Below are 27,448 nucleotides of genomic sequence, written 5' to 3'. Positions count from 1 at the left end.
TACTGAAGATAACGAAAGTTTTATTCATATCGGAGAGGGTCATGTGCCAAAGTATTCAATCACTAAATAGCATTCACGTTGTAAAATATAATTAATTTTCACTTTATATAATTTTTGTTTATGAAATGTGGCAAGTGTCCGTCTTTACCGCTTCTCCTCTAAGATGATACGAATGACGGGGTAATGAGAATGGAAGTAGGGAACGGAACGTGCGGGTGTAAACTTAGATTTTTATTGCGCTAGTATTGATGTCGCAACGGAATTCGCTTAATTGTCTGCAAGTATGTGTGTGTGTATGTTTTCCGTATGCTCTTCGGCAGAAATCACATACAGACCGTGTATACGAGATAGCGGCAACCAACGTAGACGATGAGCCACCCCTCCCAGAGCACACTCTCTTCGTATTCTTTTTAAACTGCTATCCACGCAAGGTTCGCAGGTTTATTCTTTAGTTTTTTCCTCTTCTGCTTCACACCGTTCACATTTTTTATTAACCTATACGTGCACACTCGCGATAACTGCGTGTGCAGCATCTTTCACATCGCTTTTCAACATGGTGCTTGAATCAATTTTTTTCATTACTTTCGGAACAAGAGTTTGAAGCATTTCGCGACATGGCTACCAGTAAAAAATCATTTCATTTCATAACGCTCGTCTACTAAAGACCACTAACAAATGCGAATAAGTAGCTTTTCCACCTGAACGATTCACTGCTATTGTAGATTGGTTTTCTGCCTTCCCATTTAACCATGTGTTTGTGTGTTTTTTGAAAGGAGTACTTTGAGCGAAGAACGTCCTTCCGACTTGTGCCTGTTCTTGTTTGCTTTTATCACCTTGCGTACATTTCTTCATAAACGGCATATTACACTCAGTACGCTCCAATCCATATTAAAATGGTGATGAAGACATCTACGACGACGCGGGGCAGCCAGTAAAAAGTACGCCGATGAGGATCTTCTCCAATGTAGCCACCACTGATTTTTTTACGAATAAAACATACACAAACATCCACGTAGCGCTTCTGATCTAGAGAACTAAATGAGTACACTGACGGGCGCTGCTTCTGCAACTTTTTTTCTATTTCAGTTTCTGATCTACATGAGCCGTGCTGCTAGTTTCCGAAAAAGCACCATCATTTAGAGTGCCTTCCTTTTACTTACACCGCTAAAAGGCAGCTCATTCAACATTTTTAATAATAATCCTGTTTTGGACGAGGGATTAACAAAACATAATCCCTATCAGTGCAAAACTTTCCATCACAATCTCAATCACAAGTCCAAATTTTTCCAATATTGTTCTGGCAACTATCCTTGTTTGGCCTGCTCCATCGTTTCGGTGGTGCAAAAATTATACGTATACACACAACTTACGCAACAGAACACCACCATCTACACATACACCTTCACGGGTGGAAAACAAAAAAAAAAATCAGACAGCTCAACACACAAACCGGAGCAGCGCGCCCGACGAGATAGGGAGTGAGAAAGGGAAAGCTCCAACAAACCGAGGGAAGAGAAACGAAAGAATCGAAAAAACGCTCCCGGGAAGTTTTTTCGCGTCCGTCGACGAGGCTTTTCAGTCTTTCCTTAGCGAGAAAAAAAATGGTCCAACCTTCCGGCAGATATTCCTATGCGAATTTCGGCCACTTCCGAACCAGAACCGAACCGTTCTTCTACACTTGCAGTAAATTTAGCACGTCACACTCGCGGAATGAGCTGCAGACGCCATCAGACACTCTTTTTTCACGAATACACTCCGCAAAACACACTATCGTTCGCTATCCGTCGTGACCATGGCGGACGGCCATTTTAAAATATATTATACGAAGGAAAGATCATCACTATGTGCTGTCGAATGACGAGAGAGTGAGGTCAGAGAAGAAATTATGCGTCTGCTGTCCTGCTTTGGCAGACGCGCAACCGAGGAAGTTGTATCGATTAGACTTGACGCCCGTTTCTTTCTGGTCAACAAAGATTGCGTGTACGGTTACTCGCGGTTTACAAATTTCTCTTAGAGATTTTTTTCAGGTGAAGACTGGTAGAGCAAACAGAAATTATTTTGACAGTGTTGTCACTCCGACACGAGGGGTTATCTGATCGAGAATACACGGCGATGTTGGCACGAACAGGGTGGCACGCTGAGATTTCAGCGTAGCATTTGACGTAGAACTATGTTTTTGTTTTCTATATTGGAGCGTTGGAAATACAGAAATTTTTCTATGCATTGATTGATGTAAAGAATTTAACAGGAATTTGTCAAATCTCTATTGAAATAAGCATAAATAACAAGCACTGTCAATAATTAGCGAATCAACCAATCATATGTAAGCACGCTTTTGCTTCCGATGCCTGTGACGGCAAGTTTACGAATTTGCGAATTCGACTACCTCGGATTTGGGAAAAAAGTGACAGAGTTTCCCTGTCCAACAAATCAGTGATTATTTGTTTCGATTGAACCTAGACCAGGTTGATGTCCTGTAAGTAAATAATTTTGTAAAAGTGTTAAGACCAGCTCCCCTCATTGATCGATTTTATCGTTAGAAAATTGCACCTAGACGAACTTGATACCGTGGACCCCCGTTCGTTTGACCGTTTTTAATCTGAACACTTTTTAATTTAAACCCCGTTGGTTTGCACGACGTGCAAATTAAAAATGGTTCAAATGTCATTCTCAACATGACATCATTTGCTTATGCAGACAATGCGCATAAACGCGATTTGTTTGTACTGATCTAGCGTGTTTAATCTGTTTCACATTGCGTTTTCCCAACGATTATGATAGAAATTCGATCGGAGAATGAAATATTCGTTGCTTCCAACTTTCAACTGAATCAAAACACCAAAACAATAACAAAGAGTAGGGCGACCAGTTCACACAAGTTCCAGCATATTTAGGGTTGCCAGTTGTTCAAATTAAAAACCAACCCCGTTAGTCTGCATGAGGAATCGTTCAAACGAACGGGGGTCCACTGTATACTGAATGCCAAATGTGTTTGTAATAAAAAGCAATCATACATTCCTTACGACCAATCAATTTTTTATACCTGCTGAAATAAGTCATTCGAAACTGAAGTTTTGTATTAAAACTGTAACTTTTATATTAATCCCTGTTTATTGGACTTTCGGGTAACGGATAGAACAGATGTAAAACACGTCTAACTCAGTCAACATCCTAAACGTAAGAGAACGTTTTATTTTATTTCACTGCTCAGCAAACCACCTTCGCAGCTCATGCACATTGTTAACTTATGTACCCAACTAGCGGGATTGGTCATAAGGCCTACTGAATATTATTTATATGTACATGCCAAAGTATATTATAAAATATGACGGTATACTACAAAAACAAGGTAGACGAAATATTTGTGCATATGACCAGCGAATCAGCAAAAAAATGTTTTCAACTATTTTCGAAAGTGAATCGGTTCGACTGTTTAATATTTTTTTAACCGAAAGTCGTGCATCCAATGATAAATATTTTAACTCTACAAAACTGTTAAAAATGATATGCAAATCGATAAAAACGATATTTCAAGGCATTCACTCCATTCACTACAACACAGTAAATCATAAAGATGGGTAACGCGTAACGAAGTGTTGGACGTTTGAAACATTGCCGAATTGTATTTTTATTTTTAGATCTACGTCAACCATGCATTCGTGCCCCTAAACTCAAACCTTCATACTTTTTTCTTATTTGTCAATTTCGTATCAAAAGCAATTACAAAAAGAGGAAAATCAAGAGGAATAAAAGTATAAAAACTGGCATGAAAAAAAGAACGTGGCAGAATGGGAGGAACAACGGGTCGTAAAGAGAAAAAAAGAATTGTAAAAGAACAAAATGGAAGAGAAAAAAAAGAAAAACAAAGAAAAAACAAGGATACTGAACAGAAAAAGACGAAGAACGGAAGAGAGAGGAAGAAAAACGTGAGAAAAGAAAGAAGACCCCTAAAGAAAACAAGAAAGAAAATGAGAATAAACTGAACCGAAATAGAGAATAAACGAGACAAAAAAGGGGAAAGAACAGAAGGATAGAACAGACAGAAGGAGGAAAAAAGTAAAAAATACTAGAGCAGGAGAATGAAAAAGAACAGTAAAATGGAAAAACGGAATAAAAAAATAAATACAAAAGACAATAAAGACAAAAGGATAAACTGAAAAGAAAAACGTGATAGAAAAGGAGTAAAAGCATAATAAGAGGAAGAACGGAACAGGCGTAGAAAAAAAACGAACGATCGGAAAACGGGATAGAACAGGAGTTAGAATGCGAAAAAAGTCGAAACAAAAAAGAAAGAATAAAGTCCAATCGGGATAGAAAATGACGAAGAACGAGTCAGGAAAAGAGGAAAAAGGAAACAGAGAACATTCAGGGCTCAGGAAAAGGACGAAAAACGGAACACCTAAAGAAAAGAAAAACTAAAGAAGATGGATAGAAAAAGAGGAAATAGCGGGAAGAAGGAAAAAGAGGAATAAGGAGGGGGAAGACAGCAAACCGATGGAGGAAATGATATAATATACAAGGAGATATATGGACAAAAATCAGAATAATGGGACAGAAAAAGACGAAAAGAAATACAGGAAAAACGGACTAGAGGCAAAGGTAAAACAGAGGAGAAAAAGACGAAAAATGAGAGATAAAAAAGGAAAACCCGAGAGAAAAGACACGGAAAAAGGGGCTTCAAAAAAAGGGAAACTGCACAGATCAAGGGTAAGTCGCTGAGAATACCTTTCACCTCACATTCATAAAGATTTAGTTCAGTCTCCCAGTAAACCATTTGGTTTCTATATCTCGATTGCAACTGAGATATACGAAATCATATCTGAACGAAAAAGTTATATTTCACGCCAGAACATATATGTACCAAAGTGGAGGCGATATACGTGCGAAAATTTTGACAATTATTTGTAATTCTATTTTGCGTAGTTTTTATAACATGCAACTAAATATTCCTGAATATATGATTAAGATATAATCAAATATTGCAATCGTCTATACTGCTTTATAATTCACAGTCATGAATTGTATATGAAGACACACATGACTGCAAAACAACTTATTGTTCACTTCGATTTAACATACTCTAATCATTATACAATTCCAATGTAAAATTGACATGAAAACGATTTAATGTGAACTTTCTATTACGATTTTGTGTTATCTGGGCTGTGCCTTACTGTGCCGCCGAGGTGCTGATCGTGTGAAACCTGTCAAACTCGCCTGCGCTCCTTCTGACTGTTTTGATTGTTTTGCAAATAACAAACATGGCTGCCAATTTCTAACATTTCAAAATTTAAATGTCAAAAAGGTGGGCCACAGTGTGCAACAAACTGTGAAATTAATGTACTGTAATTGCAGTCAATGAGGTAAGCTGTTCCCTAAATTGAGCCTGCCACAATGTCCCAAGCGACTTGCCCTTGGTACAGACTAAGGAGGAGAAAGTAAAGGAGATAAAAATAGTTGGAAAACTCGACGACTGGCAATGAAAAAAAGAGAGAAGTAAGCAAAAAGACTGGAAAGCACGAGGAAAAACATGCCTGAAGATAAGAAAAACATGGAACAGGAAACGAAGAAAAACAGCACAATGAAACAGGAAACACCTTGGAAAACACTAAACAGAAAAAAGGAAAACTAGAGTAAAGGGAGAGGATACGGAACAAAAGGGGAAAACGGGACTGGGCGCAACTGAAAAAAATAGTGTGATAGAATAAGACGAAACATGTCAATTTTAATTTCAAGCGAAACTTCGTGTCTAATTTCGTGTCCATGTTAGGTTTAAAGTGGAATTTCAAATTCGAATTAGTCCAAATCTAATTAGAGTTGGAGTTAGATACTCCAATGTCAAGATTAATTTCAAATTCAATTGCATGTATAATTTTGAGCCCAATTTCATGTCCAATTTAATTCCAATTTTAGATCCAATTTAAAGTCAAATTCAATCTTTGATTTCAAGTCCAATTTAAATTTAATTTGTGTCCAATTTCAGCTTTAATTGCAAGTCTAATTCAATTCCAAATTCAATTTAAATTTCAAGTTCAATGCCAAATACAACATGCAAATTCTGTATTAAGTCCGGTTTCATGTCTTTCATTCCAAGTAAAACTTCCAGTTCATATTACTCCAGATTTAAGTCTAGTTTCAAATCGTATTTTAAGTTCGATTTGTAGCAAAGATTCAAACCTAAATTCAAGTCTAATTAAATGCCCTATGTTAAGTCCAAATTTAATAGGGTGTTCCACTTTTTGTTATTGTGTCCGGGCACACTAGTTTCAAGCTATTAAAAAAGGAACATGACCAGTCCAACGACAAGTTCCCAGACAGGCAAAGGAGATACTGCACCGATGCGGATGTACAGTTCGTCAAGTCTGCCATCCATGCATACCACTTCTGCTGGGCCGCGAGAACTGGTCTACGTGAAAATTTGCGGTCCAGACGCTTTTGGAACTGGAAGATCTTTGGGAAGCAGTCAAACCAAAGTTGAATGAAGACGCAATTCTGCCGGCCGTGGATGCGTTAAAGGACCGAAAAGTCAAAGCGAAAATCATCCTTCTACTGGTTCCGGTGAATTATGTACATGTGAGGAAAGCTACTTCTGCGAAGAACGCTTGGTCAAGGTTGGAAGCAACGTTCGAGGATACCGGTTTGAAGAACCGATTCCGTCATCCAGCAAAGGACCACCAAAACGTTGGCGATGCCATGGTCAAGCGACAAATCGAGAAGAAGATTAAGCTGCTCCGATCTGACAATGGAAAATAGTTTACGAACCGAAGGCTGGAAGATCATCATTTGAGGTGTTTGGGAATCCGCCATCAGAAAACGACGGACTATACCTACACCGAAACAAAACGGGAACCAACAAATAAACGAGATGACACCACAGAACACATGTGGCCTGGAAAGAAGCCCAACCTGACATACGTCGCAAGCGAATATTTAAAACGAACGAAAAGGGGAACGTAGTGCGTCACAAGACTCGACTGGTGGCTCAAGAATTCACTCAAAAGTTCAGCGTTAAACAAATAAACCATGGGAGGTCCAAACACAGCACAGTTTGCATGCTAAAGAGAAGTTTGTATGGACTTAAGCAATCCGCTCGTGTCTGGAACCAAAGTATCGACGCAGTTTACTGCGAGATGGGATTCTAGCCTTCGTCTGCAAATATTCATATTCATATCTCTACATCCGAAAGAAGGGTTTACGGTTTGCCTTCATACTGATGTGATGAAAGGAATGCTAATGGTTTCAAGCTCAACCAGAAACAATATATTCACAAGCCCAAATAGGCTGTGGAAAACGTAGAGCCATCAATAATTTCGTTGGACCCTGCGTATATACAGCAGAAGGAGGACGAGACACATTTGCCAAACAATGTTCAATATCTGTGCCTTATCGGTGCGGGGTCTGCTGTACATTGTAGTTTAAATTCGGCTGAACTCAACAGTTAAGTAGTGTGAACTGTTACTGAGATTCTTGAAAAAAATCTTCATTTCTGTATCATATTCAGCCTAAATTCGTTAATAGGGCCACGACTGCACTCCAGATGATTCGCTAATTGGGTCGACTGTCAGTTGTTAGAAATTTCTAAACACGAAAGTTCCATACAATTTTGACATTCAAGTTGTCACATAGCCCAATTAGTGAACACCCAACTAACGAACTGTCCAATTAAAGAACCACCAATTAATGAGTCTTTGCTGTAATTACGTTATTAACTATTAGGTGCTATTTAAAGTGTTAAGTGCTTAAATATTGAAATTAAAACGCCTGTAGCACCACCTCATAATGTGGCGGTTTCAGAAAACAAGTTAGACGCCCCGGGGGTTGGTGATACCGAAATTAAAACCTTACAAAAGGTAACTTTGTAGGGTTTTGATAAAAGCCTTGTCTGTTTTGTTTTCATGTCGGAGTCAAGTTCGAAAGATAACATCAATAAACAAAACGTAATTAATAAATAAATAAAAAAGAATACTAAAATATCAAACGGAGCTAAACAATTTGTTATATGGCGAGCAGTTCAAATTTAAATAGTAAAGAGATGGTTTGTAGGCTTTGCTTAACCGAAAACGATGGAAAATATCGTTCATTATACAAAGAATATCTAATTTGTGGCAGAAAAACAAAGTTTGCTGAGCTACTGATTGAATGCATCCCTATGCTTGAAACATATTTGGTAATTACAGTTTGCTAAATTTCCCCAATGCTACGTTATTGATTTTAACTATTATTTTAGAACAACGAAAAACAGGATAAATTTTCTAAAATAATATGCAGCAAATGCTGTCTGCGGTTAAAACAGTTTGTTCGTTTTCGCAGTAAATGTTTAGAATCAAATGACAAACTAAAATTGGAATCTCAATTAAGCATTAACTCTATACCTAAAGAGAAAGAAAGTGCGAATAATATTTCGTTAAAAGATACCTTTATTGCACCCTTACTGACTGAAAATGCAATAAAACCAGTCGAAAATACTGTTTTAAATGCGGATGTAGAAGAAAAGTTAGATACTTTGGAGGTCGATGGAAATTTAAACAAAAACTTTCAATGCGAATATTGCCACAAGACGCTGAGCACCAGCAAATCCTATCGATGCCATCTACAGTTACATTCCCAGGAATCGACATTTCTCTGTAACCGCTGTGGCGAACGGTTCAAAACTAAAATGGCTTATACGGGCCACATGAATACACACAATCCGGAAAAGTATCGGTGCGATACTTGCGGTAAAAGCTACCGGCAGGCAGCGTCGCTTCGGAATCATCAACTCAACCACCGACAGGAGAAACCGTTTAGCTGTTCCGTTTGTGGTCACTCGACGACCCAGAAGAGTGGCCTCAAAAAGCACATGCTTACTCACTCCGGCATTAAGGCGTTCGTGTGTGACCTGTGCGGGGAACATTTCCGCTTTTCGAGCAACCTAATCATGCACAAACGACGAAAACATTCGCACGAGAAAAAGTTTACCTGCGAAAGCTGCGCGAAGGGATTCGTTTCCAGGGAGGAACTGATCAATCATAGCGCCTGCCACACGGATGACCGGCCGTTCGAGTGCGATCTTTGCGGGAAAAACTTCAACCGAAAGAGTTCGCTCAATTTCCATCGGAAGCACAAGCATTCCGTACTGGCGCCAATTGCTTGTCACGTGTGCGGCCGTGGCTTCTCGCAGAAGGTGTCACTGCAAAATCACCTGCGAACGCATGTATTGATGGATTAGTAAACTTTTGACTATCACGATTTTTACCTATTAAATTAATTAGCTAAATCTGAACTTTCATTTCGTTGGTCTACTTACTTTTTTTTTATTGGTGACGGTTCGTCATTGATCCTGCGTTGAATTGTGGTTCTCCAGTAATGTCGGTCCTGGGCTGCCGCACATCCTCCAGGTGCGGGGTCTGCTCCGCAGTCTACGACCTCTTCGTGGTTCTTTGCTGAAAATAGTGTTGATTACTCTTTTGTCGGGCATTCTGGCTACGTGTCTAACCCACCCCTGCAGCCTGCCACATTGTATTACCTTTACTATATCAGCATGTTTGTATACTTGATTCAGCTTGTGGTTCATGCGTCTGCGCCACACTCCATTTTGCATTTAGCCACCAAATATTGATCACAGAGTTTTGGACTCAAAAGCCTCAGAACTCGTCGGTCAGCTTCCTTTAGCATCCATGATTCATGTCCGTACAGGGCTACCAGGAGGACTAGTGATCTGTAGAGCGCCAGTTTACCAAGGTATTTGAATCACTTACTACCTCGTATCGTTTCGCATTCAACTCTACCTCAGCACCAACACCATTAGGACTGTCACGTTCACTGCCAGTAATCAAGTACTTCCTTTTAGTTTCTCGTTTAAAAGGCAAAAAGGTCTCTTTCACTACTCTACGGTTGATTCTGAGATATCGACGTCATCCACAAACCCAAGAAGCACGCGAAATTTCATTATGATAGTCCCGTACCATTCCAAGTTTGCCCTTCGTATTGCACCTTCTAAAGCAATGTTGAATAGCACCATCCAACGTCATGAAAGCGGTTGAGGTCTCACCCGCTATTCTGACGCATGACTTCGATCCATCCAACGTCGCGCGAATAAGCGTAATTAGTTTCATCGAAAAACCATGCTCTAGCATTATCTGCCTTAACTCATTTCGTTTGACTGAATCGTACGCAGCCTTGAAGTCCACAAACAGATGATGAGTCTGCAAGTTGTTCTCACGTAACTTGTCTAGTAACTGACGCAGGCTAAACATCTGATCCGTCGTGGAGCAACCCTCACAAAAACCGACTTGATACTCACCGACGAAGGACTTCGTAAATGAGACCATCCAACCATTCCTCCGGCATCCAGCTCTTCCTCCCAGATCCTGACAATGGCCCGGATTGCTTCCTACAGCGGCTCGCCCCCAGCAGCCTTACCGTTTTTTAGCTCACTGATTGCATTATTAATCTCTTAACTGTGTTGGTGGCTTCGCAACTTGGCCATCGCAAACAATTCTTATCCCGTTTCTGCTGATCTCCATATTGGCCTCTTCATTCAACAACTGGGATTGCACTCTTCACCTGGCTGCTACCGGCGGTAAGTAAGCAGTAAGCAGTTTACCAGCACTACCATTACACATCACAGCATGGCACAATTCCTGAACCTCACCGTTTTGTACAACCTCCGTGTATCGTTGCTGGTAAGTCTTACCACTGCATCGGCGAGCATGTGCTTCTTGTACACGCGTTTTTTAGACGGTGGTTTGATTGATCTCATCTGCCATTCTGTTACGCAGTCTTCCACGCTGCCGCCACTCTCGCAGTTGTTTCAATGGCACTATGGAGGTTCCTCCGCAGCCCACTTATATTTCCCTTTCTTCCTGCCGTTCTGCAATTCACTGATCAAGCTTTCTGGCGTATTCCGCTGCCACGTCATCTGCCGTCAGCCGCTGGATGCGCGGAATTTGGCCATCAAACTTCCTATATAACGGCTATATCCACTCCGAGTCGATGTAGCTCTCGAGCATGCAGGCCAACACGTGCCAGTTCATGGAGTTCTGGCATTCCAAACCTATTAATTATCCAATCGTTATTTTATACTTTATCAATTTCAAATTTCGTTTTTCGTAGTAAATGCGGGTTTCAATATCCTAGCTTACCGCAGTCGCGATACCTCTTTATTCCGCTGATGGGTCTGCCATCTTAGGTGTAGCTGGCGGGATACAGTGTTGCATATTCAACCGCTCGCCCCGAGACAGACGCTGTTTGAGCCACCCCTCAACTGGGGAACAGGTGCTCAAGTTCGCACCTCCTAGCTTAGCTGCTCCAGTACTTACATGAAGCATTTTCAGGCACGGCCATCGATCGTCATTATTGACTTAGATCGTCGAGGAGATGCTGGGCAGGGGATTGAGAGAGTCAGAGCAATATTCCACATCCTCGCTGCTGTCTCTGCATGCATCTTGTGTTTATCCATTGCCCATTTCTGCCGGAATTCATACTCTTTCTGTGTCCTGTCGGATAGCAGTTCTCTGCCTTAAGTTTCTCTTTGAATTTTTTTAAATTTATTAATCCTGAATGTTCTGCCAACAGCATCCACGTCGTCGGTAAAGCAGATAAACTGACTTATTACTTAATTGGCGCTGTAGCACGTCTCAGATTAATTTGTTGAAAATCGTGCCCCGCATTTCGATCGCCTCTCATCTGATAACACGTCCCGATCGACGTGTGTTATAGCATACGATGTATTCCGATCGAAGCGCAATTTCTGATCGGATCCGGCTCCGGTCGGTATGTAGAATAGAAGCGGCTATTCGTGAAGAACCAAAAGGGGTTGGGTGGATCTATAAGCAATGTCGCGAATATAAAGCACTCTTTCCAGCATTGACTTCCAGTTTCTAGCTACATAACTTCGCCGTACAAACTTATCTTGCGTGATGATTTGTGTGCTAGAAGGGCGCGTCAAAATCCTCTCCGACCTTATATGACTTGGGCTGGTTACCAAATCCCTCATCCAGTCTTCCATCGCTATTCTATATTTCGAACGAAATTTCCGACAGCAAAATCAAATGGGCAAAATGGGCTTCCTCTTTACGATAATGATGGTATATGGCAATGTAATAAAATATGTGTTATATGAATAAACATTATATGAAGATATATGGACAAAAAAGAACAATCCCACCAGCAGTCCTTCGAATGGAATAGAGTTGCATCATTTGAATTTACATGAGTGCTTCCATTATAATTTAATTTAATCTTCTGGTATCCATGAGCATTATTTAAACTTTCTTCGACCCGAGTTTTCACTGTACAGTAGAAGGTGCTTGCTTCGTGAGCTAAAACGAAACAAATAATTAAAATAACTTATGTTAAGCATACCTACTAACAAGGTCATGTGGCTCAGCCGTCATCCAACCCGCAGTTTTGAGATCAGGCAGCTGGAAATCACCCATCATCGCCCCTCCTAACTTGGTTACTCAATAGAGCACTACCGGGTAAGGCCACGTGGAGACGCTAGGTAGAGGCTTGGGATGACTGGAGCTACGTTGGACGCTTCCTCATTTGTCTTCCCCATTTCATACCCAGTAGGTAGAAAAGACCATTCCTGTCGAAATACCCTGCGAGAGTCGAATGAATCCGACACACTATCGGTCTGCACTATTATATGCGGCTTTGAAATCAATGAACAGGTAATGCGCAAGAGCTCGGAATCCGTGACACTTCTGGAGGGGATCTACCGCAGGGTGAAGATTTGGTCCGTCTGCAGACTGACCCTCCATGAAGCCGGCCTGATAACTTTCCATGGAAGATGCCTTGGGAGAGCACTTTGTATGAGGCATTCAGGATACTGATCGCTCGGTAGTTCTCACAATCTAGCTTATCGCCTTTCTTGTAGATAGGGGAAATAACCCCGTATTTCCACTCCTCCGGTAGTCCTTGTGCATCCCAAACTTTGACCATCAATTGATGCAAACAGCTAGTAAACTTGTTCGAACCCATTTTAATAAGTTTCGCTTCAATCGCTGTTTCGCTGCCAGCCTTTTGTGGGCGTTGCTTGCTGCACCAACGAAATCACTTTCTCCACTATCATGATCTTCCGCCTGCACGCAAATTCAGGTGTTCATCGTAGTGCTGCTTCCATAGGTCGTGAAAGCGGTACAGCTACTCGAGTTCTTGGCACTCCTTCTGGAAATGTAGAACTTGCAGTCTCCACTAAACTCCTGTTTGTATCGTTCCACATTCTGACGGGTGGTTCTGCGCAGCATTTGTACCCGCGCTACCTTCTTCTCGTCCAATATCTGCTGGTACTCCTTGTCAAACCATTCGTAACGTTAGTTATGTACTACACGGCCTAAAACGTTCTTCGCTAATTCGTAGTTAACGACTGTTTTCACTGCACTCCATCAGTCTTCATCCAGCTTACCCTCGGCAGTGTGGCTTCGAGAGATAATACGTGGCTTTTGGTGATATCCGGGTGGAGGTAATACGTATGGTCTTGTTCTTGGAGGTTTAGACCGCTTTCGGTCGTTTGCGGGGAACCTTCCAATCACCGATTTAAATTCATCCTCCTGACCAACCAGAGTATTGTAGCCACCGAAGATGATTTTGACATCATGTCTTGGGCTGCGGTCGGATTTGCGCTCCAGCTGCGCGTAAAATTCGTCTTTGTCATCGTCGGTATTTCTAGGAAAAAGATTGTTTGCGTTAATTATGCTAATATTACAGAATCGGCCACCCGCTTCTGCATCTTTCTCAACACTATAAAAGCTTCCTAAGCGTATCGTTCCTTTCCAGCATACCTTGAACTTGCGGCTCTTCACTTCTTCAGAAAGTACGTGGGTACTTCCGAGGAAATTTAGGGACCGTCAGTTCCATGTTCTTAATTTTAATCGTTAGTCCGTTTTCGTTGCCTGGGACTTTGGCGATTGTTCCGATCCGAGTTATTACTTACGTCATTTGTGGCTTTTTTTAGTGGTGCTGGTTTGCAAGACCCGCAACCAACCCCACAGTATCGCCCGAGGACCAACGTGGCTCGAAAGAGCCCTCCTTCCCTGTTAGCATACGACCTTGATTTCCACCCGGCCTCTTTACCTCTTTAGCTTCTATTTCTTCTTCTGATATATTTAGCTTTCGACGCGTGTACTTAGCGAAAAAGTCTTAACCTCAAAAGGCCGTCATTTCAACATTGCTTTTTTCAGTTAAATTTTTGGTGATATATTTTTGCTTCAGTTAATATAAAGTCGTCTACAGCTAGCACATTTCGTGAGGTCAATGATTCACAATATACACATTAATGTTTTGTATGTCTCTAACACTACCAACGCTGATTTTTCAAACTAAATCCAGTTTTTTTTATTTTGTAATTTGAATGTGTTTCACAGGTTCTTAAAATCTAAATACCTAGCAACGCAAATAGTCACCGTAAATATGTACCAAAGGTTGCTTTGATTGAACCAACGGTTATCCACCTTTCGCGAAACTAAACGAACATTTCGTTGTAAAATTAAAAAGAACACCCAATTTGTTGTCGATAGACGGAAAAAGCAAATGCCTTTTAGAATTTCATCAGAATTCCGTTTAGATGTCGGTAGGTACGTAAATTTAAATAAAACTATAGTGTAATGCTACTATTTCTCTCAAAACAGTTTTATGAAAATTAAGCAAATTTTCATATCAAAATATTACCAAATACTTTCAATAATGGGTAATTTGAATCAAAAATTATACCGTTTGATCTGAGCTTCGATCGTAGAAATCTTGCATGCCCTCGCGTCGTTTTCTACGTACGCTCAACCTTAACAATAGCTAAACTGTCCAGAAACAGCTCCTTCTCGTTCTTCGGTTGTCGTTCGAGCAACTTTCGTGGTTCGGGATTCTTTCGGGAATGTTGATGCGCCAGAAGTTGCGTTACCGACGGTACAGACGGAGCCGGTTTTGGTTGCTGCTGCTGCTGCTGTTGTAATTGCTGCTGGGAAAGCATCTGGCGATGGCTTTTCGCCAAATGATCGTCGTATTCCTCTTTCTCGCTAAAAATTTGCGGACAGAAAGTGCACTGGAATATTTCGATTTTTTTCGTCACCGTTGGTTCGACGGAAATCGACGAGTTTCGATGGTTTCTCAGATGGAATGAGAGGGCTTTAAGCTCCAAAAACTTAGCGGAGCATATCTTACATTTGTACATGATGGAACCGTGGCTTCCGGGGCGGACGTTCTGCGCGGAATGCGTCAGTTCATGCTTCTGCAGGGTACCGCGATAGCCGAAGCGCATGTGGCACACTTTGCACTCAAAAGGCTTCGTTTCGCTATGGCTTTTCTTGATGTGGGTCTGCAGCAGGCAGTTGTACATAAAAGTCTTCTGACACAGGTGACATTTGGGCATCGCCGGCGGAAGGGTAGCATTTTTCGGCTGCCCGTTCTCCGCCTGTGCTGACAACAGCTCGGATGGATCGATATCCACGACCATCGGTTCCTCGTCTGGGGACACTTTCGATGCGTCAGCCATTGGTTCGTCTTCTTTTTCGAAACCGGATGGTCCATCGGTAGCTGTGGGAAGAAAAGTGATAAAATTAATACACGAATACCGCTACTAAGCTTTTCACATGCAATTCAAGCAGCTCAAACCAAAAAAAAAAACATTACTTACATTCATCCATATTGTCAACAACGCCGGGAACGATGTTCAGCTGCAGTTCGTTGTGCAATTTTTTCTGATGCTTCAGCAGTAAATCGCGCTCCTCAAATTCCTGCTCGCAGACCATACAAACGAAGGCAACGTCTACGTCGCTCTTTTTCTTAGTCGGAGGTGCAGCACTAGTGTTGTTATTGTTATTATTATTGTTAGTACTTGAGCTTCCTATACCGGCATTTGCAACGCTACTTTCTGTGTTGGTGGTTTCAGCACCTTCTCCGGCAGTGTTCTCTGTTAGCGAATCCTTTCGGGACTTAATTTCTTGCTTAATTAGCTGCTCCAGTTCCTTGCGTTGTTCCTTTTCCTTCTCCATTGCCAGCAGTTCGTGCATTTTCATGTGGGTGTTAAGAACACTTTCCCTAGCAAATGCCTCCGAACAGATAATGCATTTGTAGTCGTTCTTTTCCTTGTTTTCATTGACCAGTGTTTCCGGGTGGAAGCGTCGAACGTGCATCGTATGAGCGCGCTTTCCAGGCAACTTTTCCTCACAGTGCTCGCACTTCCACTCTTCTTGAGTTTCTGCTTCATCACCTTCACCTTCCGGTTTTTCCAGATGCACTTTCATATGCTGATTAAGTTGGGCTCGAGTTGCAAAACGGTACAAACATGTATCGCATTTAAACGGCCTGTTATAAACTACATGAACGTTCTTATGGCGTTTGAAGCGAACTATCGAATTGAACGTTTTCGAACAGATCTTGCATGTGTAAATCGTATCTCCAGTGGACTCGTCCGGAGGTGTTTCCTCGATGTTCAACACTCCTAAGCCGTGAGTTACAGCTTTGTGTCTAATCAACCGTAGTTCCGTCGTCAGTGTAAAATGGCACACGTCACATTTGAACGGCTTTGCCGGATCGTGTTTAGTTAAAATATGGCTCCGGGCGGAACTTCTGTATGGAAACTCCTGATTGCAGATTCCACAAGCGTGATTCCCCTTTTCGTTTATCTTATAGTGCTCCTCGACCAGGGACTCATTAGGATCAACTGCAGGCGCCATTTCCTCCAGCAGCTCTGACTGGTCCATCATCTGAGAGCTTTCTGCTTCCGAGTAGAAATGACTGTCCTGCATAAATGACTCTAAACCAAGAGAAACATCGTGATTAACTTCTGGCTCCTCATGGTCCGGAACTTCTTGCTTAATATGAATTTGCTCATTTTCTGCACCAGATTCCTGACAATTAAAGTAAAGAGATGTTTCAGCAAAATAACAAACAACGTTATTTAACAATTTTACCTGTGTTGGTTGTTGTTGTTGCTGCTGCTGCTGTTGTTGTTTCTTCAGCATTTCGGCAGCAATGCCGCGCATCTTATCGTCGCTGCGCAGACAAGTTTCGTACAGTTCGAAAGCAGACAGTAAACGCCACTTGCAGCCGCGGCAAATCCGTTCCGGCATACCTTTCAGCATTTCCCGCTGTCGCAGCGGGACACATATCGTCACCAGGATGCCGTACAAACTGCGTTCTTCGTACTCACCGATGGTACTGAAAATCGACTCCATTCCCTTGGAAAGGTTATCTTCACCGATGGAGCCGCCATTGATGAGACAAATTCGACAAATATTGGGTCCACTACCCGGCACCACATTCATTCCGGAAACGTGTGCCGACGAACGGGTTTCCATCTTAAAGCACTGCCAACGATGTTTTCCTTCAGTATCCAAAACTATTCCACAATATTTAGCATCAATTAACGGAGAACAAACCAAGCTTTGGTGTAAAAGAAATATTAAATATACGGGAAAAGCGACTCAGCTCAATTCGCCCGCACGACTTTCTGACAGGTAGCCAGAGATGCCAAACGGGCTTGAAAAAAAAACGAAAACTGCTCGAAAACGGAAAACTACCCGTTTGAGCACGTTTAACAAAAACCTACTAAAAATACGCGTTAAAATTACTCCACCAAGCCACCCGCTTACGAAAAAGTCGGATGCCTGTGAAAGCGGTTTATTTCTGTTTGATTTCTGTCAGAGGTTTCGAATAAAAACCGGTTTTGTACCGATTCAGCTTTCCATCCTTTTTTGGAGGGTAGCAGCAGCGGCTTGTAGCAGCAAGAAGCGTGCAATGAACAAGTTAACAATTAAATATACCTGCTTTGTCATGTTCCATATTATTCTCTTAGCTTTTACCCGAAACTGCAAACCTGATGAGCCACTTTTCTCCTGCCTCAAAGTGTCACATTTGACATAAAGAGAATCGAGCGAAAAATGAAGACTGGTTCTGTTCGATCTCTGCCAGGCATCCGACTTTTTCGTAAGCGGGTGGCACCAACCGAATTTGAGGCGAAAACCATATTTGCGAGATTGTCCGGCATTCTCCTAACACGTCCCGCTCATTGTACCCTTCCAGCTTAAGCAACTTTCTGGATACCGTTGACTATATCCGTCCCCGTTGACTATGGCACACTATCGCCTATCGCGTTCGGTTCCTGCTACTAACAGGTACTTGGTTTTAGACGTATTCAGCACTAATCCAACCTTTTCTGCTTAACGTTTCAGTTTGGTATAAATCCTGCACAGCAACAGTCTGGAACGTCCTTCCGACCATGTTCACGTCGTCAGCGGAAGCGATAAATTGGCTAGATTTATTGAAGATCGTGCCCCGAATGTTAAAACGCGCACGTTCCATAACAGCTTCTACTGGACTCGAACTGGACTGATCAAAGACCGCTAGCCAATTGTGCGGTAGGCCATGGGCCGTAATGAAATTTGGAAGCGTTCGCCGCCAGCGATAAACGCACTGTACTGAATAACAATCATGAACGAGGAAGCATGGACGCGCAGCCAATGAGCCGCGGGAAAACGAATGGACGACAACCGAGTTACTACGAGACGATGATACTAGAGACGCCTAGATGACATGGAAGAAGCTGGTCCGACACGCTCAAAACTCCCACCATTCCCCCAAAATCGTCTGAGAGAAGTTGAGATGTTCGAGAAAACTTATGGAAGCTACAGACGAGGTGACCTGGTCCCTGGACCGGACGATGAGTTTGGTGCGAAAAAAAAAACGAAATTGTGTGACAAATTTGTGTATAACGAAACATTATAAAAAAGAAAATTAATTGCAATTACTCATTTTTGTGCTTACATGGCCATAAGGGCAGCACTTTTTGCTTGTGAGAACGAATACATTATATGTAACATTTTAATACAGAAAAATATTTATTAAAGATGCTCGAAGAATGAAATAATTAATGAGAACTTAATGAGAAAGGTTGTAATCAACAAAAACCTAGTGAAAAGGGTTCGATAATACGAATATATAATGAAAAGTATATAGAAGAAGGTAACAAAAAGCTAATGAAAAAGATTCGATAATGCGAATAGATAATGAAAAGTATATAGAAGAAGGTAACAAACAGCCAGTTAATTAATATGTAATCGTTACGAATATTCATTATGTCGGATTCACGTAAAGAATATACATGCCCCAAAATACAGAAGAACAGAATGTTAAAGAAATGAAGAAGAAAAAGATAACTAAGCGAATGTAAATATTGCCAAAAACTATCAATAGCAAAGACATATATCGTCGCGGTGGTTCCCTATTTTGCCTGCGCTAGCTGCTGCTCGAAATCTCCTTCTGAGATGTCTCGCAGCTCTGTAAGGGGGGGGGGGAGATGTAACGCCCCTGCCCGGATTTAAGTCCCGGAAGATATTAATCGCGGTAGTCTTTCACTTATAACATTGACCTAGTTTGTCATTTTTTGCTTAAAGTTACCAAAAACGCCCACGGTCGCGTCTATTATTATTCTGTTCGCAACATAGGCAGCGCAAGTGTTTTTGTTTGTCAATAGCGAGCCACCGCACATACATTTCCTGTATGTTAAGTAGAAGTTAGGGCTGCACGATAGGTGAAAAATGGTCTAATAAAGGAGTCGTAAGTTGCCGGTCGACCCGTCTGGTCGACTAGCTTAAGTTTAACCCAAGATTCTTTTTCTTTTATCATTGAAGAAATCCGTGGGGTAGCGCGGGCTACCCTATAGTAGGATGTTCAACAACAGAAGACAAGAGTCTTCTGCGTGCTTCAAACGGGCATGATAACGCGCCCGAAATCCTCACACGCCACCGAACATCATCCATCGAGGTTTTAATCAATCTTGTCAGCTTCCCGGGTTCATAATTTTCCATAGCTCTTCACGGTCGATAGCAGCGTAGGCGGCCTTGAAATCTATGAATAGGTGGTGCGTAGGGACTTGGTTTTCGCGACACTTTTGGAGGATCTGTCGCAGCACAAAGATTTAGTCCGTTGTCGATTGCCCGTCCACAAAACCGGTTTGATAAGTTCCCACAAATCTTACTTGCTAGCGGCGATAGACGGCGAAATATGATCTGAGAAAGCCCTTTACAGGCGGCGATAAGAATGGTAAGCTCCGCTACGATGCCATCTTTGCCAGCTGCCTTGCTGTTCTTGAGCTACTTGATGGCTTCGTTCACTTCACCTATTGGGGGTACAGAGAGTATAGATTACAGAGGCGACAAGGTTAGTCAAAAACCGCTAAATTTTGAATCAAAACGGCTAGTTACCTTCATTTGCGATGGTACTCCCCGGTTTGATTCAAAATTTAGCGGTTTTTCAGTTCCTTGTCGTCTCTGTAATCTATATAGTCTCTGTAATTGTGGTGGTTCGCACATCACAATCATCCGCCGTCATTGGCGTAGCTAGGAACTTTCCCTGAAGGGGGCCTAGGGGGTGCCTTCCAAAAAAAATTTTGATTATGATCTTGTCACTCTGGCTGTCACCAATAGCACAAGGTATTGTAGGGAAATACCAGGCGGGCTTCATGAGGGTCCGCGCAATTACCAGATATATCGAGAGTACAACCTGTCCGCGCATAACATCTTTATTGATCTCAAAGCAACATACGATACAGTCGACCGAGACCAGCTATGGCAGATAATGCACGAACACGGTTTTTCGAATAAACTGACGCAACTGAGCAGAGCTACATTGGAGAGAGTGTTGTGTTTCGTATGGATCTCCGGGATACTTTCGAGTTACTTTGAGACGCGACGAAAGTTGGGACAAGGTGACGGCTTACTTTGCATCAGGGGGCTGATATGACGTCATATTTTTGTTGCTCACATGAAAAAGGCGGCAAACGCAAAACGAATTTACCTAACCATTTTCACAGTTTCACATATTTCGAATCAATTGTCTGCCTGGTATTGGTTATGTGATGTTAAAACCTTGCCTAAAATCAAACTAAAACTAACAAAATTCAACAATTCACACATCCGACTCAGTTGTCAGCTTGAGCCCATCTATGAAGCTGTCAGCTTGGGCCCGCTCTATATAGAGCTGCAATTCCTTTGTCACCAAGGTACAGAATGAATTTCGTCTTCCGCTGGCTTAAATACCAGCAAATTTTCAAAATATGTGCTTGAATTTGGAACAGGATGGGAAATTCGACCGAAATATGTGCTTTGCAGTGTGGTAAACGGAGAAACACAACGTGTAATCGCTATTTTTCGGTTTGTTCCTCCAGCATCAGCTGTTCCCCAAAATGAGGTAAACATCATGTATATACACGCGTATTTCGTGTTCGCTAGTGTGGGTGCTTGAGCTGTCAGAAAGCTCTATTGGCTACGTTTTATTTGTATAGGTTGGTATAGCAAGCGTCATTCCCGTACTTTGCATGCTATTCAACATCGCACTTGAAAGGGTGATCCGACAAATCGGAATCTAGGACAAGTGTTCTAAACGTAAATGTGGCCAAGACCAAATACTCAAAGGAAACAAACGCGTGCCTCTCGCGGACGGTAACTGTTGATGGAGCAGAAGTAGAAGTGGCAGATGGGTTCGTGTATTTGGGATTGCTGGTGCACACGGACAACAACACTATTAAGAAGATCTAGTTGTGCATTTAAGCGGAAAATTAGGCTTCCTTAGCCCTTCGCAAAACGCTAGGCATACGCTATTTTCGAGCGGAAGGTACTGCGGACGATATTTGGCGGAGTACAAACTGAAAGCGGAGAGTAACTGAGACGTATGAATCATGAGCTACAAGCACTGTTTGGAGAGATTGCCATCGTCATCTGGTGAAAGTCAGTAGGCTACAGTGCGACGAAAATAGTTCTCTTTAACAACTGCACCACCATCAGGAACAGGGAGGCTGAACGTGATGGCTCGACCAGGTCGAAAGTGATTTGCGACTTCTGTGAGTGGGAAATTTGTGACGAGTCCAAGATGTAGTTGAATGGCGACGAACGCTTGAAACAGCATAAGCCGGGGTGGCTACTAAGCTACTGACGACGACGACAACTACGCTTTTGCGATGCCTAGTGAAAAAGAAAATATCTACACAGCGGGAACATATACACTGAGTTTTTTCCCGGTTTCCAATTCCAATGAGGAAAATTTTCTGGAGGGGGCCTGCAGAATTCTGAAGGGGGCCTGGTACCCCAGGCACCCCCTCTAGCTACGCCAATGTCCGCCGTACTGATGTAGTTATTCTCCCTACTGTCTTAATATTCCGTCTACGTGCCATTCAAGTGCTCATTATAGTGCTGCTTACACCTTTCGACCTCACATTCTTCCGAGAAGATCCTCCTTCTTGACATGTTTCGGCACGCGACACAAAGCCTTTGCGGGATATACAGTTCCACGTTTGGCGGGTCCCCTACTGTAGCATTGACGCTCGCACTGCATTCTTCTCATCCAACATCCCACGCAACATTTTTCTTAATAGTAGCTTGTTCGACCATTGTACAACTAATTAACGGATAACATGCGCTTAATAAGCTGTTATTCAACGAATATGTTTTTTAGGCATGGCATTCCTCGTCGAACCAGTCGTTACGTCGCTTCCTCTCAGCGAACCCAATGACACCCTCTGCTGTGCCGGTGATGGCTGCCTTAACGCTATCCAGCTGCCTTCGAGAGGATCTTCGGTTAGCTCTCCCTTACCCGGCAGTTCAACCTCAAGACATTGCGCGTACTCAGCACCAACCGCAGATAACTTGAGTCGTTCCAGATTGTACCGTGGCGGGTGATGGTACCGAATTTTGGTAACAACAGAGGTCTTTGGCGTCAGAATAGATATAGATTCTAACCTGATAGGTACCTTCTATCAATCAAAACGTGGTCGATTTACGAGTCCGTCTGGTCTGTTGTGGTGACCTCCAACTGTACCGATATGGGAGGGTGTGCCGGAAGTAGGTACTCCGTATGTTATATTTTTGGAGGCGGTGAAGCCGATGAGTTGATGGCCGTTTTCGTTCGTAAACGGGTGTGCGCTGAACTTTCCAATAACCGGTCTGAATTCCTTCTCCTGGTCATCCCGAGCGTTGAGGTCTACGATGACGACTTTGATGCTATATCTTGGGCAGTTGTATTCACGTTCAAGCTGCGCGTAAAAACCGCGCTTATCATGCTCGTCACTTCCTAGGTGTGGGCTATGTACGTTGATAATGCTAATGTTGAAGAAACGGTTTCTAATCCTCAACTTGCACATACGACTATCAATTGGTCACCACCCAATCACGCGCTTTTGCATGTCGCCCATCACAATAAACGCTGTATCCAGCTCGTGTGTATTGCCGCGGCTCTGGCAAATGGTGTATGCATTTCTATACGGCATAGGGTTCCTAGCTGCGGGTGGTCCAAACTCCTTCGATAACGTGGTCCAGCGGTGCAGTCAGGTCCTACATCGACCAATGCATAAGCGGAGGAAAAGTAGAATCCAATGGGCTGGTAGCCAGCTCACAAATACCAGATGGGTCCAATGGTGTGCCAATTCGGATTGTAGATAGCTGAAATAATACGCGCCGTGGAAGTTACAAAACCAAGCGTTTAATGATGACACGTATATTAACTATGTTAACTAACGAACAACGTATATTCACTTTGATAAGTCTTAAACAATCAGGTAATAAAATTGATACGGGAATTGCGTCACTGCGACCCGGCATCCAGTTCGCGCCAAAGTCGCTCAATTTCGAAGATCGGAGACAGACCACTCCCGAGATGCGTGAGAGAGCAACTCATGCTCTTATCGTTGCTATCAGTTGTTGCTTGGGTGCCACTGATGGAGAGTTTCATGATGATGACGAATCCCCACGATCGTCCGCCTCAAATAGAGATCGACGAGTGTGTCGGAGCTGAGAGGAAACGTCCCAGTGTTTCTCACACGACGTTATCAGCCTAGCCAGTCGAGTCGAGAGCGTGATCGCCGAACTGTGATATAATGGTCCGTGATGCTGTCCAGGGTTGTATGCTTGGGTGGATCGTTGTAGTCACAAACATATCTCATGCAGTGCTCTCAATAAGTCGGAAAGGATTTCCCAGAAAATTGAGAGACTTGCAGTTTCATGTTCCAAGCTTTCAGTCCTTAGTCCTTTTTTGCTGCCCTGGTCTATGGTCCCTGGTCGATTGTTCCGGTCCGTAATCACATTCACCCCTATTCTGTATTTCGAACGAATCTTTATTTCGTTAGACTTGTTTAGTGCACGTAGGGTAAATGCGACTTCGCTTGCATTCGTTGAAATACGCCCAATTCTGCCTACAAGATGGCGTATTCAATGTTGCAAATCGAGCGACAAGCAAACGAAGCCTAGTCTCACACGAACGAGTACGAGAAGCATACCATCCAATGCTTACGCCACTGACGTAAGCGTACGACAAAAAACTGTGTTTGCTCTCTGCAGATATTCTGCTACCTAAACACTCCCGAACGCACAGCCTCGTGGCGTCTTCATGCGTAGCACACTCACGGGGCAAACAACTCGTGAGCAGCCAACACAGCCTTTGCATTATTTTTTCTTTTCTTGTTTATCTTACACCCTCGATTCTACACGCGGATGAGAGTGTGAGCCCTAGCGAGTGATCGATATCACCTGTTCGGAATGCAATGATGAGCGAGAAGAACGATCGTGGTAGTTAGCTAAATACACACTCGCAAAAACATGAATAAATAAGAGCGAGAGTCTGAAAGGGATGTTTATGCCGGCATGTTCGTTAGAACGAGTAAGCTAGTTTTCGTGAGTTGCATCAGTAACCTTATTAGACAAGCTCTGAGGGTACAACTTGCAAACTCATCATCTGTTTGTGGACTTTAACGCGGCGTACGATTCAGTCGTGAGTTGTGGCAGTTATCGATAAAACTAGTTACGCTGATTCGTGCGACACCGGCTGAGTCAAAATCATGCGTCAAAACAGGGGGTGAGACTTCAACATCTGATCAGCCCAGGACAGACAGTACTAGAGGACCATAATTCGTAGGGCGCAGAATGGATGTTTTTTTTTAAATATTATAGTGTTTATAATTACCTTAATTTGCCAATCATACGCTATTCATTTGTCAGTTTTTAATAATTTCTTGATTTCTTTTTGCTCTGAGTTGCAAAAAAAATCGTTTCATGGTTTGGAGCTGTTTATGTTTATAACTCAGCAAGTAGAGTTCTTGAAGATTGGCGAATAAACCAACGGTAAATTATAGTCCATCCGACCGATAACATGGATTGTTACATCAGACATTCGTCGTTTTTTACCGTTTTGTCGCTGTCGCTTCCGGCGAGTGTTAAATTGTTTCGTTATCAACCTCTGGTGTTGACGTTGGCGAACACGGCGCCTTTGTTGTCGCTCCACGACGCTTGGCATGTCGGTTCGCATCGTAGTTTCGTCGCTCTCGCCTTTGCTCTGTTGTTTGTTGCGAACGTCGCAGGGCATTCCGCGTTGCATCAGCCCGTTGTCGCTTTTGCTTTTGTTCTGACGTTTCTTGCGCCCGTCGCAATGCCTGTGCAACTCGCCTCCTTTCCCGAGCTGCTTCCGGGTCTTGGCGAGCACGTACCCTTTCCAGCCGCGCTGTGTTCAAATATAAAAAATAGTTCAATGAAACTATATCATACAGTAATTTCAGTAAAGACAATCAGTATGGGAAAAAAACTACTCACTGTCATCATCCTCGGGAAGGACGTATAGCTGCAACCCTTTGTGTATTTCCCTATGCTTCAGCAGTGCATCGCGTTCCTTGAATTCCTCGTTGCAGTATATACACACAAACACGTAGGGTGCGTTGCGGTTTTTCTTTTTAGGCGGTACCGAAGTGTTGTTTTTATTATCGCAACTACTTGAACTCTCCATACCAGCCCCTCTGACATTACTTACATTGCTGGTTTCTATGCCTTCCATGGCATTGTTCTCTGTAAGCGACTCCTGTTGTTTAGATTTGCTGTCCTGCTTAGTTTGCATCTCCAGATTCTTGCGTTGTTTCTTTTCCTTCTCTGCTGCCAACAGTTGGTGCAATTTCATGTGCATGTTGAAAACACCTACCATGGCGAATGTTTCCGAACAGATATTGCATTTGTAGTCATGTTTCTCGTCGCTTTCGGCAGCGAGTTTTTTCGGCGGTAAACGTAGAACAGGCACTTGTTTATGATGGCGCTTTTCAGGCAACTTTTCCTCGCAAGTTTCTTGTTCTATCGAAGGCACCATTTCCTTTAGCAAATCTGATTGGTCCATGAGCCGAGTGCTTTCTGTTTTCGGATAGCTGTGGCTAAGGTCTAAGTCTGGCTCTTCAGGGTCCGACACCTCTTGCTTAATGCAGATTTGTTCGTTTCCAGGTGCATCAGACTCCTGTGAATTGAGTTAATCGTTTTAGTGAAATAGCAAGTAAAAACATTCAACAATTTTACCTGGGGATGTTCCTCGCACTGTTCCACCCTCCATTCAGTTCGAGCTTTGGTATCTTCAGAGGAATGGTGCGGAGAAGCTAACGTTTCTAGACCATGAACTGCGGCTTCATGCTTAATCAATTCAAGTTCCGTCATCAGTGTGAAATGGCATACGTCGCATTTGAACGGCTTTGCCGGATCATGTTTAGATAAAATATGTTTCCAGGCATAATACTTGCTAGGGAACATCCCATTGCAGATTCCACAATAGTGATTGCCTTTTTCACTCAGTCTATAGTGCTCCTTAAACAGGAATTCATCTGGGCCCATCGCAAGCGCCATTTCCTCTGGCAAATCTGACTGAGCCATGATCTGAGGGCTTTCTGCTTCCGGATAGTCGTGATTGTGTTGCATAGATGATCCTAAGCCAGCAGAAACATCGTGGTTAAGTACAGCTTCTTCGCGGTCCGGCTCTTGTTTAATGCAGATTGGTTCGTTTTCTGGGCTAGAGTCCTGAGAATTGATATAGAATTAGTCAAATATTAAATAAAATTATTGAGCAATTTTACCTGGGATTGGTTCAGCATTTCGGCGGCAATACTGCGCATCTTCTCGTCGTTGCGCAGACAGGTTTCGTACAATTCGAAAGCAGACAGTAAACGCCACTTGCATGCTCGGCAAATCCGTTCCGGCACACCTTTCAGCATTTCCCGTTCCCGAAGTGGAACACATATCGTCACCAGGATAGCGTACAAGCTTCGCTGTTCATACTCACCGATGGTACTGAAGATTGAGTCCATTCCCTCCTTGGAAAGGTCGTCTTCACCAACGGAATTGCCATTGATGAGACAAATTCGACAAATATTGGGTCCACCGTCCGGTAACACATTCGTTCCGGAAACGTGTTCCAACGAACGGGTTTCCATCTTACACCACTGTTAATAATATCTTCCTTGAATGGGCAAATTTATTCCGCAATAATTGTGAATTATTCCGGATTCAGCAGTAACAAAATTTGGGGAAAAAATCGCACGACTCGATCCGTCGTATCCAAAATCCGAATCCGTACTGTTTTTGTTTGATGCGTTTGATGACAGCGCGAAGAAAGTAACTGCTCGAAAATCATACGTACCTATAAACTGCTCGAAAATCGCAGCGCTTGCAAAGACAAAAAATGTTTT

General features: G+C 42.7%; 4 protein-coding genes across 4 annotated transcripts in view; 1 reads left to right on the top strand and 3 right to left on the bottom strand.

The window, feature by feature from the left end:
- Positions 1–1,835, bottom strand: part of LOC128734218 (LIM domain-binding protein 2-like) — a 37,155-nt gene extending 35,320 nt beyond the window's left edge. The window contains 1 exon segment of the mRNA XM_053828282.1: positions 1,612–1,835. The gene's annotated coding sequence lies outside the window, so the exon portion shown is untranslated.
- Positions 1,836–8,032: 6,197 nt separating this feature from the next.
- Positions 8,033–9,208, top strand: LOC128735276 (gastrula zinc finger protein XlCGF17.1-like). The gene is made up of 2 exons (XM_053829768.1): positions 8,033–8,167; positions 8,228–9,208. Exons 1-2 carry the CDS (start codon positions 8,033–8,035, stop codon positions 9,206–9,208), a joined length of 1,116 nt encoding a protein of 371 aa, XP_053685743.1.
- Positions 9,209–14,226: 5,018 nt separating this feature from the next.
- Positions 14,227–17,377, bottom strand: LOC128736944 (zinc finger protein 197-like). Its single transcript, XM_053831459.1, has 3 exons — positions 16,890–17,377; positions 15,611–16,826; positions 14,227–15,510 (listed from the first exon to the last, which is right to left on the bottom strand). The coding sequence occupies exons 1-3, from the start codon at positions 17,274–17,276 to the stop codon at positions 14,747–14,749; spliced, it is 2,367 nt and encodes a 788-aa protein (XP_053687434.1). The 5' UTR covers positions 17,277–17,377; the 3' UTR covers positions 14,227–14,746.
- A 7,649-nt stretch (positions 17,378–25,026) lies between these two features.
- Positions 25,027–27,307, bottom strand: LOC128734817 (uncharacterized). Its single transcript, XM_053829180.1, has 4 exons — positions 26,837–27,307; positions 26,289–26,780; positions 25,548–26,229; positions 25,027–25,458 (listed from the first exon to the last, which is right to left on the bottom strand). The coding sequence occupies exons 1-4, from the start codon at positions 27,191–27,193 to the stop codon at positions 25,175–25,177; spliced, it is 1,815 nt and encodes a 604-aa protein (XP_053685155.1). The 5' UTR covers positions 27,194–27,307; the 3' UTR covers positions 25,027–25,174.
- Between the last annotated feature and the right edge of the window lie 141 nt (positions 27,308–27,448).

This window comes from Sabethes cyaneus, chromosome 2 (genome assembly GCF_943734655.1).
Source record: "Sabethes cyaneus chromosome 2, idSabCyanKW18_F2, whole genome shotgun sequence".
NCBI classification, from domain to species: domain Eukaryota; kingdom Metazoa; phylum Arthropoda; class Insecta; order Diptera; family Culicidae; genus Sabethes; species Sabethes cyaneus.
The sequence above is the reverse complement of the archived record's forward strand: the minus strand, read 5'-3'. Positions and strand labels throughout refer to the sequence as shown.